Source organism: Oncorhynchus gorbuscha, linkage group LG13 (genome assembly GCF_021184085.1).
Source record: "Oncorhynchus gorbuscha isolate QuinsamMale2020 ecotype Even-year linkage group LG13, OgorEven_v1.0, whole genome shotgun sequence".
NCBI lineage: Eukaryota > Metazoa > Chordata > Actinopteri > Salmoniformes > Salmonidae > Oncorhynchus > Oncorhynchus gorbuscha.
The window spans coordinates 59181100-59194005 of NC_060185.1; the positions used below are offsets into that span (position 1 = coordinate 59181100).

General features: G+C 46.1%; 1 protein-coding gene across 1 annotated transcript in view; it reads left to right on the forward strand.

Moving 5' to 3' along the window:
• Positions 1-12906, forward strand: part of LOC123993215 (kelch-like protein 3) — a 32523-nt gene that overhangs the window by 5652 nt on the left and 13965 nt on the right. Inside the window, 6 exon segments of the mRNA XM_046295113.1 lie at positions 275-437; positions 1662-1771; positions 2413-2529; positions 2766-2915; positions 3042-3051; positions 3054-3158. Coding sequence (XP_046151069.1) covers positions 275-437; positions 1662-1771; positions 2413-2529; positions 2766-2915; positions 3042-3051; positions 3054-3158 — 655 coding nt within the window.

Here is a 12906-nt window from a genome sequence, read left to right on the forward strand (position 1 = left end):
AATGAGTCTGCCTCCAAAATATTCTTCAAACCGTTCAATAATATTAAAATCCTCTGAGTTCTAAATAAAAACATGGAGATTTGCTTGGCATTAGAAAAACAAGCACAATGAGATTTGTTCCCTGCTACTGTGTATTCTATTAGTTGTCCTGATGATTGTGTCTTTTATGGGGCCTGCTCTCTCTTTTCTCTCTCCCTTTTGTGGGTTGCTTAGACGTCTGTTTTGTCTATAGTGTCTCCTGCTCTGTGTTCTGACCTAAGGTGTGTCTCTGTAGGTACTCCTGCCTGCAGCCAGTCTCCTGCAGCTTATGGACGTGAGGCAGGTGTGCTGTGAGTTCCTGCAGAGCCAGCTGCACTCTACCAACTGTCTGGGCATTCGAGCCTTTGCTGACCTCCACACATGCACACAGCTCCTCAACCAGTCCCATGCCTATGCTGGTGAGTGGACTCCCACCTCACTTCTAGGATTTAACAGGCAGAGCATGTGGGAATTAGGGGAGGGGATGGAGAAACTGGCCTCTGTCTTGGTCAGAAGGCAGTTAAAAAGCAAACTGCAGAAGGCTTGAGGCAAAACTAGAATCTCAATACTCGATTTTCCATGGCAAAAATTTAACCGTGGCGCAGACCAAACTCTTTGGATCTTCAAAAACCTGCTTTATGTCAAATATTGTGTGCTGTAGCTTGAAAACTAAACAAATGTAACTGGATGACAACATAATGATGTTTGTTTCCCGCTTCAGGTTTTCTTTCCTTGCCATACTTCTTTTATTGTATTGTGATACTGGTAATCCTATACTGTACAAAGTTGGCATTTATGATAGGCTACTTTCTACCACTGTAATCTAATCCTTGGGCGGGCCGCCTAAGCTTTTTTTCCGGTCACCTAAGTCCAAATGGTAATTTTATTATAATTTAAAAATATATATTTTCGGGATGGAAAAATGGTTTCAGAGGATTCAAAGGACTAAAACCAGATAATGGACCTATATATATTTTTATAATATAATTTTTGAGAACCAACAATCACCAAAATAAAAGCTTAGACGGGGAGAACCTGAAAAAAAAAAAAAACAATAAATTTATCAGTATTCATTTTGTTATTCTGTTTGAGCAGAAGAACATAGCATTATCCATGGCAAAATGCATAGAATTGCAGGAAACTAGCTTTAAAATGGCAACATTTTCTCTCGGCTGCATGGCAAAATGTGTAGAATTGTAGGAAATTCGCTTTAAAACTGCAATTCGCTTTAAACGGCTAAATATATTCTCAGCTGCATGGAGAAACTTGTGGAATTTAAAAAAAAATCTCTACATTGCCAAGAATGGGGGCTCTAAAATCTTTGCCGACCGCGCTCATTGCCACGCCCACCACAACACCCATTTTTTACCCAGAAAAAAACCTTTGGAATTTCTTGATTAAGACTACTGTTAGAAGATATTACCCTTGTCCTGTTTTGCATGGACATTCTTCTTCTAAAGCCCAGTATCCCAGCTAGCTGTCAAGATTGAGTATATCAAATTTGACCTTACATTGTGGAGACGTGGTAAACTACTGGAGCTTGCTGGCCATATGCTGATGACCTTTGTCATTTCTCAGGGGTGTAAGATTCTGTGAGAAGCCTAGTTGTGTTGCTTAACCATGTGCTTGTGTTTGTTTAACAGAGCAGCATTTCTCAGAGGTGATGCTGGGAGAGGAGTTCATGGGCCTGTCTCTACAGCAGGTGTGCAGTCTAATCTCCAGCGACAAACTCACAGTGTCCACAGAGGAGAAGGTCAGCCACCAGAACATCCCAAACTTCCCTCTGCTTCTGTTCAGTCACACACTGCAGACTCCTATCCTAACCTATCCTATGAAGAGTACTTCACTTCCAATTACTATGCAAGACAAGTGCATTCCAGGAACTCCACTATCTGTGCTATGAATTAGCTCAGGCTCTCAAGCTCTCTCCTCCTGGTCTTATTCAGATGACACTCACCATAACAACAGACTCCTCATGACTCACTCCTGCTGTAGTAGAGGACAGCCATGTCACAAACAGCCTGATCCCCGTCCCAGAGTGACTTACCATAGAGGGAGAGAGAGAGCTGCTGCTGCCAGTGCTGACCAACCCACTCCAGGCCTCATGCTCCACTTGCTAATGTGTATACAAAGCAAAGCCAACCCACACGTACACACCAACATGACACCAGCCCTGTTTCTAATGTCTTTGCCCCTGTCTCCTGTCTCTTCAATCACGGTTCTGATCCCATCTAAATTCAGGGAACTGAGCAGGTTGGATGAGCTAGAGAGAGAGAGAGAGATGGCAGATGGCTGGCTGTCTGTGTGTTCAGATAGAGGGGAGTCACAGCACCGGTTAGATCCAGTTCTTGTCCTCCCCCGTAAATGTAATTAACTCTGTGTTCTCTGTCTCAGGTGTTTGAGGCCATGGTTGCATGGATAAAACACAACAAGGAAGCTCGTCTGGAGCACATGCCAAAGCTGATGGAGCACGTTCGTTTGCCACTACTGTCCAGAGATTACCTGGTACAGGTGGGTCACACTCATCACCACCACTCATCTTGTTTTTTCACATAGCATTAATAATGAATCAAGCTCCCAAATTCTCCAGCATAGAAATCATACTGTGAGATGTGAAAACCGGTGTATATGTTTTATTCCAGATGGTGAACTTGAAAATATTGTACACATTGTGCTTGTTTCATGTGGCTGTATTGTCTTCCTGTCTGTACTTTGCGTGTGCTCACTGTGCTGTGTCCGTGGAGTAGATAGTGGAGGAGGAGGCCTTGATCAAAAACAACAACATCTGCAAGGACTTCCTGATAGAGGCCATGAAGTACCACCTCCTGCCCTCTGATCAGCGCCACCTGATCAAGACTGACCGTACACGCCCACGCACGCCTATCAGCCTGCCTAAGGTCAGACAACACACATATGCGCGCATACACACACACGTACAGACACACACACACTGTTATTTATACACACACACTGTTACATGTAGCTAAATAGGACCCCTCTTGTTGTGTGTGTGTGTGTGTTAGGTGATGATAGTGGTGGTGGTCAGGCTCCTAAAGCCATCCGCAGTGTGGAGTGCTATGACTTCAAGGAGGACCGCTGGTACCAGGTTGCTGACCTGCCATCCAGACGCTGTCGAGCAGGTAAACACACTCTGGTCTCTATTACCTCTGAAATTACACACTCCCCTCTGACATTTCTGGTCTGCTGGGGAAACCTAAAAGCCTTTTATTGCAAGGCTATTCAACTATTATATTATGGGGGCCAGATTGGAAAGGTTATTTACAGGGACATTTTCTACATGGGATTACTCTTCCTAAAACTGGTATAAAAACAATGCATTATAATTATGGATTATAATCTTATAAAGCACTTTTATTTAAATAAAATAAAAAATAATTTAGAGTGAATTTTAAGTGCTTCAAGATTAGCCTAATTCTGTGCATCAAATTGCTTAAACAATGGAATGCATTTGTACTTATAACGCAGTTGACCTGGATCACATTAATTATTTTTTACTTTCCTGTTCGTTTTACGTACATAACTTCATCTTTTGTTTTCATTTACACACAGAAACCTTTTATGCACAGCATATCTCAGTTGACTAGTTTTTGTGGAGAAGGCTCTCTCCCAGCGCATCAGTAGAGAACAGGTTCCTGTAACAAACTGCACCAGCTCAATGGGGACTTCAACTCATCAAATCTCATTGCAAAGTTAGCTTTCAGTTTGTCTAAAAATTTTGACATTGATCTGTACTGATGATGACTGAATATAGTTGCGCAGTGTAGAGAAATGTAGTGTTTTTTGGGGGCTAAAATCAGAGGAGAAAATAAACTACTTTATAAAGAGAAATAAATTCGTTTTTTTTTCAGTCATGTGAATAACTGTTTTATCCCTCCCCTGTAGTCCCAAATGAAGTCCATTCAATTGAATGAAGATGTCACTGAAACCCCCCCCCCCATCTGATACGAACTCCTCATCAATCATTTGCTAGATATGTGTTGGCTTTCTTGTGGGGGCAATCATGGAGAAAAGCAAATATCTCCTGCCTAAGCTCACATTTTTTGTAATAAAAAACAACAACCTTTGTTTAACTAGGTAAGTCAGTTAAGAACAAATTCTAATTTACAATGACGGCCTGCCCCGGCTAAACCCGGAAGACGCTGGGCCAATTGCGCGCCGCCCTATGGGACCCCAATCACGGCCGGATGTGATACAGCCTGGTTAGGCTGCTCTCATAGGCTGCAAGAAACCTCTTTTTTTTTCCCCCACAGTAGAGCGAAACATTCATAGTGTTAACTAAAGGGAAAAGCTGTGGAACATTGAATGAAGTTTAATGTCATACTTCTTTGCTCAGGCTCATATTTCTTCTGTGCGGCAATCCGAGGGGAGCCGCGCACACGCCCGCAGTTTAGAGGGAACATTGGCCATAACTGAGTCCATAGTGTTTTTTAACTCACTGCTGATTTAAGTGCAAAACACGTTCTGGTGTATCAGGCAGTGTAGTGATCTCATCTGCGGTGAAAGAGCAGATAAGCGGGCAGACAGACCCTCTACCCCTGTTAGCATTTCTTATTTGTCTGTAACTGCTATGTTGGATGATATTGATTGACAGCACTTAATGGGCCGGACTACAGGAAAAGGTTACGTATGTAATTACAGTTACATGAGCTATTAGATCACTCCAATATGGTATCCTTCCGCTCGGCAGGGTACATTCTGTTTAAGAATTTCAGATTAGTCACATGTACTGGGTAGTGCTGTGGCTGGCCCCCTTAAACAGCTGCCTCTATCCCCCTCCAGCGACGTGGAGGCAACACCCAACATCCATCCCGACCTGTTTGCGGCAGCAACATTGACTTGATAGTACCTAGCAAAAGTGCTGGATGCCCATCTGGCCAAATACACTTTGAAAGTAGATGACACTCGACCCGCATCTAGCAGTGATTGTAAAAAAGTGTAAAACCGTTTGTACATCACACGACTTGAGGGTAACATTATGACCCTCACACCAAGTACAGAATATGCCCCACCGCATTTGATACGACGCGTTAGTGGAGGAAGCCCTGGCATTCTGCAGCTTGTTAACCACTTGTCCTGAATGCCTAGACTTTCCCAATTTATTGGGTCTCAGCAGCAGCTGCCATTGGGTCCCAGAGAGGAGGGACAACAGGAGGCTGAACCATGGTCGTCTCGGGAGCATCTTCAACTTGAGCTCCTTTAAACATTTGTTGAGGCCGCGCAGGTCCAGGATCGTCCGAAAGCTGCAGTCCTTTTTCGGCACTATGAAATACCTGGAGTAGAACGCACCCAGCCATTCTAGTGGCTCTACCTTCTTGATTGTAGCCTCGCTTCTGAGCAAGGACATCTCCAACCGGCGTGCCACGAGGTGACCAAGATGCCCCTGTAGGAGGGCGTTCGGCATTAGAACTGGAGTTTGTATGCCCCCAGGACTGTGCCCAGTACCCAGGGAGACTCCACCTAAATCTCCCAGTTTGCCCTTTGGGCCTGGGTGAGACCGCTGAGGCCGACCGCCAGCACCCCAGGAGGGGTGCCGGGGCCCATCCTTCTTAGCCGCATGCCGCTGCTTGTAAGGGTGGTCACGACTCTTGTCCTTGTGGTGTAAAACGCTGGTTCCCATTTCCCTGCCCCTGCTGTTTCAGTGGGGGAGGAGGGTGGCCAAGAAGTTGCTGGAGCCCTCTGGACATCCTGCCCTGTCTTTCAGCTCCTCCGAGGGGCGGTGGTGGTAGGGAGCCCAGTTACCTAGAACTCCTGCAAAGTCTCTATTTTTACGCAGTTTTGTAGTCTGCTTGATGTTGTTGGCCCCTGGCCCAAAGGTGGAACCTGGTGTGAAGGGGAGCTTCAAGAATGTTTTCTGAACTAGCGGTGGCAGTTTAGATTCTGTCAGCCAAAGATGGCGGTGTGAAGTCATCACTGAAGCCGAAGCCTTGCCGTTGGCACATACCATGTCTGTCTGGAGTAGCCTTGACACCTCTGTGACCTCCTTAAGCTCATCACGAACCCCTGGGATGCGAGGGATCAGCAGGGCAAGGTATGATTGCAGCATCGTAGCCGCGTTTACGAGGTGCACCATGATGGAGAGGGTACCGAAAGTGCTTTGCAGCCGTTCATCACTTACTCTTTCTGGTCCTGGTTTGAGGCGAGGCACCTTGCCAATGATCTCCTTGTCAGGGAGGCTGGGGGCAGATGGGGATAAGGAGCAGCTCAGATGGTGCTTCTTCCAGGGCGATAGTCACTCTCGCTAAAATCTCCCGTGTTGCTTCCTTCACCACCGGGGGTGCCTCTGTAGCAGTGTTCCCAGCTACAGATGGCGCTGTGGACTGGGTCGATCCCTGATGTGCTCGGAACACTGAAGCACTGTCACCCAACTCCAACTCGTCTGTAGCGCGGAGAGAGAGGGCATCGTCGCCGTCATCACCCCCACATAAAGCATTCACTTTCTCCCGCAGGCTTTTCGCCGTACGTTTGAGGCAGATCAACTCTTCAGCCGTACTAAGTTTGAAGGGGGCCCCCAAAGTGGCCAAGGGGTGCTGCCGTGGCGACTCATCACGTCAGAGGGGGGAATATGGTCTTCAGATGCGTAGTACTGTACTGGGGCCCTCATCCCCTCCAGGCATGTGTTCTCCAAAGGAGGTTCAGAACAAACAACTGTTAGGTTCTCTAACCACTCTCCGTGCGTGATCTAACCCAAGACGGGTCATGCAGGCAGAGTGTGCTTCCCCGTAGGCAGGGGTACACATCTCTCACAATGAAACACAATAATAGTTATTTTGTTTCTCTGTGAAAGTGAAGCCAACAGTGGGATATTACTAAGTCTCTATACTGTGCAATACTGTATACGTCAGATACTATAGACCTACAGTAACAGCCTTAGTGTATGAGACTGAAGGAAAGGAGACGTGAATTGGGTATGAACTGCCTGATCGTGGGAGGAGGGGCAGAGCACACACACACACACGTTAGCTCAATCTTTGCTTATACAGTGCATTTGGAAAGTATTCAGACCTCTTGACCTTTTCCGCATTTTATTACGTTACAGCCTTATTCTAAAATGTATTAAAGAAATGTTTTGCCTGATCAATCTACATACAATACCCCATAATGACAAAGCGAAAACAGGTTTTAAATTTTATATATTAAAAATAAAAAAACAGAAATACCTTCTTTACATAGGTATTCCAGACCCATTACATTACATTTACATTTAAGTCATTTAGCAGACGCTCTTATCCAGAGCGACTTACAAATTGGTGCATTCACCTTATGACATCAAGTAGAACAGTCACTTTACAATAGTGCATCTAAATCTTAAAGGGGGGGGTGAGAAGGATTACTTATCCTATCCTAGTTATTCCTTAAAGAGGTGGGGTTTCAGGTGTCTCCGGAAGGTGGTGATTGACTCCGCTGTCCTGGCGTCGTGAGGGAGTTTGTTCCACCATTGGGGGGCCAGAGCAGCGAACAGTTTTGACTGGGCTGAGCGGGAGCTGTACTTCCTCAGTGGTAGGGAGGCGAGCAGGCCAGAGGTGGATGAACGCAGTGCCCTTGTTTGGGTGTAGGGCCTGATCAGAGCCTGGAGGTACTGAGGTGCCGTTCCCCTCACAGCTCCGTAGGCAAGCACCATGGTCTTGTAGCGGATGCGAGCTTCAACTGGAAGCCAGTGGAGAGAGCGGAGGAGCGGGGTGACGTGAGAGAACTTGGGAAGGTTGAACACCAGACGGGCTGCGGCGTTCTGGATGAGTTGTAGGGGTTTAATGGCACAGGCAGGGAGTCCAGCCAACAGCGAGTTGCAGTAATCCAGACGGGAGATGACAAGTGCCTGGATTAGGACCTGTGCCGCTTCCTGTGTGAGGCAGGGTCGTACTCTGCGGATGTTGTAGAGCATGAACCTACAGGAACGGGCCACCGCCTTGATGTTAGTTGAGAACGACAGGGTGTTGTCCAGGATCACGCCAAGTTTCTTAGCGCTCTGGGAGGAGGACACAATGGAGTTGTCAACCGTGATGGCGAGATCATGGAACGGGCAGTCCTTCCCCGGGAGGAAGAGCAGCTCCGTCTTGCCGAGGTTCAGCTTGAGGTGGTGATCCGTCATCCACACTGATATGTCTGCCAGACATGCAGAGATGCGATTCGCCACCTGGTCATCAGAAGGGGGAAAGGAGAAGATTAATTGTGTGTCGTCTGCATAGCAATGATAGGAGAGACCATGTGAGGTTATGACAGAGCCAAGTGACTTGGTGTATAGCGAGAATAGGAGAGGGCCTAGAACAGAGCCCTGGGAGACACCAGTGGTGAGAGCGCGTGGTGAGGAGACAGATTCTCGCCACGCCACCTGGTAGGAGCGACCTGTCAGGTAGGACGCAATCCAAGCGTGGGCCGCGCCGGAGATGCCCAACTCGGAGAGGGTGGAGAGGAGGATCTGATGGTTCACAGTATCGAAGGCAGCCGATAGGTCTAGAAGGATGAGAGCAGAGGAGAGAGAGTTAGCTTTAGCAGTGCGGAGCGCCTCCGTGATACAGAGAAGAGCAGTCTCAGTTGAATGACTAGTCTTGAAACCTGACTGATTTGGATCAAGAAGGTCATTCAGAGAGAGATAGCGGGAGAGCTGGCCAAGGACGGCACGTTCAAGAGTTTTGGAGAGAAAAGAAAGAAGGGATACTGGTCTGTAGTTGTTGACATCGGAGGAATCGAGTGTAGGTTTTTTCAGAAGGGGTGCAACTCTCGCTCTCTTGAAGACTGAAGGGACGTAGCCAGCGGTCAGGGATGAGTTGATGAGCGAGGTGAGGTAAGGGAGAAGGTCTCCGGAAATGGTCTGGAGAAGAGAGGAGGGGATAGGGTCAAGCGTGCAGGTTGTTGGGCGGCCGGCCGTCACAAGACGCGAGATTTCATCTGGAGAGAGAGGGGAGAAAGAGGTCAGAGCACAGGGTAGGGCAGTGTGAGCAGAACCAGCGGTGCCGTTTGACTTAGCAAACGAGGATCGGATGTCGTCGACCTTCTTTTCAAAATGGTTGACGAAGTCATCTGCAGAGAGGGAGGAGGGGGGGGGAGGGGAGGAAGATTCAGGAGGGAGGAGAAGGTGGCAAAGAGCTTCCTAGGGTTAGAGGCAGATGCTTGGAATTTAGAGTGGTAGAAAATGGCTTTAGCAGCAGAGACAGAGGAGGAAAATGTAGAGAGGAGGGAGTGAAAGGATGCCAGGTACGCAGGGAGGCGAGTTTTCCTCCATTTCAGCTCGGCTGCCCGGAGCCCTGTTCTGACCCTTTGCTTTGAGACTCGAAATTGAGCTCAGGTGCTTCCTGTTTCCATTGATCATCCTTGAGATGTTACAACTTCTTTATTGGAGTCAACCTGTGGTAAATTCAATTGATTGGACATGATTTGGAAAGGCACACACCTGTCCCACAGTTGAGAGTGCATGTCAGAGCAAAAACCAAGCCATGTGTCCAAAGGAATTGTCCTTGGGGCTCTGAGACAGGATTGTGTCGGCACAGATCTGGGGAAGGGTACCAAAACATTTCTACAGCATTGAAGGTCCCCCAGAACACAGTGGCCTCCATCATTCTTAAATTGAAGAAGTTTGGAACCACCAACACCACGAACTGAGCAATCTGGGTGGAAGGGCCTTGGTTAGGGAGGTGACAAAAAACACGATGGTCACTCTGACAGAGCTCCAGAGTTCCTCTGTGGAAATGGGAGAATTTTCCAGAAGGACAACGATCTCTGCAGCACTCCACCAATCAGGGCTTTATGGTAGAGTGGCCAGACGGAAGCTGCTCCTCAGTAAAAGGCACATGACAGCCTGCTTGGAGTTTTCCAAAAGGCTCTTAAAGGACTCTGATCATGAGAAACAAGATTCTCTAGTCTGATGGAACCAAGATTGAACTCTTTGGCCTGAAAGCCAAGTGTAAAGTCTGGAGGAAACCTGGCACCATCCCTACGGTGAAGCATGGTGGTCGCAGCATCATGCTGTGGGGATATTTTTCAGCTGCAGGGATTTGGGAGACTAGTCAGGATCGAGGGAAAGATGAACGGAGCAAGTACATAGAGATCCCTGATGAAACTCTGCTCCAGAGCACTCAGGACCTCACACTGGGGTGCAGGTTCACCTTCCAACAGGACAACAACCCTAAGAACACAGTCAAAACAACTCAGCATTTGGCTTCGAGACAAGTCTTTGAATGTCCCTGAGTGGCCCGGCTAGAGACCGGACGTGAACCTGATCAAACATCTCTGGAGAGACCTGAAAATAGCTGTGCAGCGATGCTCCCAATCCCAACCTGAGCTTGAGAGGATCTGCAGAGAAGAATGTGAGAAACTTCCCAAATACAGGTGTGCCAAGCTTGTAGTGTCATACCCAAGAAGACTCGAGGCTGTAATCGCTGCCAAAGGTGCTTCAACAATGTTCTGAGTAAAGGCTCTGAATACTTATGTTAATGTGATATTTCAGTTTACATTTACATTACATTTAAGTCATTTAGCAGACGCTCTTATCCAGAGCGACTTACAAATTGGATTAGAATATTTTATATATTTGCTAAAATGTATAAAAATATATTTTTGCTTTGGTATTGTGTGTAGACTGATGAGGGGAAAAAAATGTTTTCATACATTTTAGAATAATGTAACAAAATGTGGAAAAAGTCAAGGGGTCTGAATACTTTCCGAATGCACTGTACGTGTGAGTCGGCTGTAACTCACGCCACGTTAGTTTATTGTACTATACGTGGGGGTGTTGTCAGGATGTTAAGAGTGTGCTTAGTCCTGCAGTGGTCTCCTCTTGTTAAGCTAGCTAATGCATAGTTCGTTCACTGTGGAACACACAAGAGTCTAGGCAAGATGGCTGCTCCCTGTGAGGGAGAAGTGTGGTGTACCTAGGGACACGTGACTCATTCTCCGGGGAGAACTGCAAGCCCGCCAGAGCGAAACATACACCGACTCCCGATCCTGCAGGGTTAGGTGTGGTCCCCAAGCCCGAAGGCTCCCCCGGGAGGATTCCAGTCGACAGACAAGACACAGAAAACTAGGACAAACCCTCAGCTCCGTAATACTGGTTGACCAAATCGGGTATCGCCCAGGTTGGTACAGTAGTTGCTCCACTAAAAGTTCTGCCTTATTATTATTCGACTATGCTGGTCATTTATGAACATTTGAACATCTTGGCCATGTTCTGTTATAATCTCCACCCGGCACAGCCAGAAGAGGACTGGCCACCCCACATAGCCTGGTTCCTCTCTAGGTTTCTTCCTAGGTTTTGGCCTTTCTAGGGAGTTTTTCCTAGCCACTGTGCTTCCACACCTGCATTGCTTGCTGTTTGGGGTTTTAGGCTGGGTTTCTGTACAGCACTTTGAGATATCAGCTGATGTACGAAGGGCTATATAAATAAATTTGATTTGATTTGTGATTATGCTGTGGGATTTAGAGGTAATTTGTGGTTTAGTACAGTACCCTGTGTCAACACTTCATTGCTCCAGACCAGCGCAAGGGGGAGTTAGAGAACTGATCATGCTTTTGGGTCCTACTGAGTCACTGACAATGAATGGGTGACATAAACCTAAATAGAAACTGGTAATTGTGCACGACTTCGGTATTACTTACTAAAACTATTGTTACACTAAGGTTTTTATTTAATTTAGTTAGGATTATTTTGCTCTTACTGTAGTAGTGTAGGCTACTCCTGACCAGTCACGCTGTACAGCTCCTGAGTCGCGCAACGGTCTAAGACACTGCATAGCAGTGCAAGCTGTGTTGCTACAGATGCTGGTTCAATACCCGTGCCATCCTTGTCCAGTAGACTCATGCTGTAGTTTTTTGGTTTCTGTCCCTCTAAAAACTGAAATAAATTATTCAAAATAATAAGTTAGTAACAATGTCTCACCCCATGTTCAAGAATGGCCTTTTTCTTGCTCATTTTTATGTTATTTGAAAATGAAATCATCTCCAAAATATTGTTATTTTTTTAAACAAAGCGATTTATTATCATTCGTTTAGAATTTTATAAAAGCTCATTGGACATTCACACAGATATATTATTAACCATGTTATTAGCAGGACAATATATATTGATCATGGCTCCCGAGTGTGGCGCACAATGGGATTGCCTTGCAGTTCTCCAGCTGTATCCACTGAAAGCCCGCAAGGTTCAAGGCACGAGGGCAGATGGCACGGGATGGGCCGCAGAGCCGGGCCCATGGGGAAGGGAGGGACTGGCAACACTTTAAGGGGCATCGCACTAATAATGGCGCTGACTAGGGAAACGTTCCCGCTGTTCTTTTCTTAGTGCCAGTCTGCACGTTCAAACTATAACAGTGTAACTAATAATGGCATTTTTATGCTTTCGTTAATAAAATAATGATAAAAATATTATTTCAAAATGCGATGTTTATTTAGTGGATCCATAAGAAAATACTATGGGAATACATATCACTGAATTACAGAAATATCCTCCAGTGCTCTAAATATATTATTGGCAGAGAGACGTCATAATTTTTCAATATACTGTAGGCTTACCGCAGGCAACTTGAGTCTCATCAATGTTGAGTAATGTGGTGTAGGTCTTATTTATTTAAAGAGCATATTGAAGTTAGAAGCAATAGGATTTGAAGCAAAAGCCTACAACTATTCTTTGCAATGTTATACACTGCTCTGAGGACTGGTCTTGATAAATCAATTAGATTTTTATTTTCACTGAATCTCTGTTTGGGTGTTGGTTAGACTTGAATTAGGATATTATAGTGTAACCTTTATTTAACTAGGCAAGTCGGTTAAGAACAAATTCTTATTTACAGGGACAGCCTATTCCTTCCTCCCCGTCAGAGAATTGAACCCCGATCTCCTGCATGCCCACATGATATGAGGATTCTTTAGCTAAATAGCCCA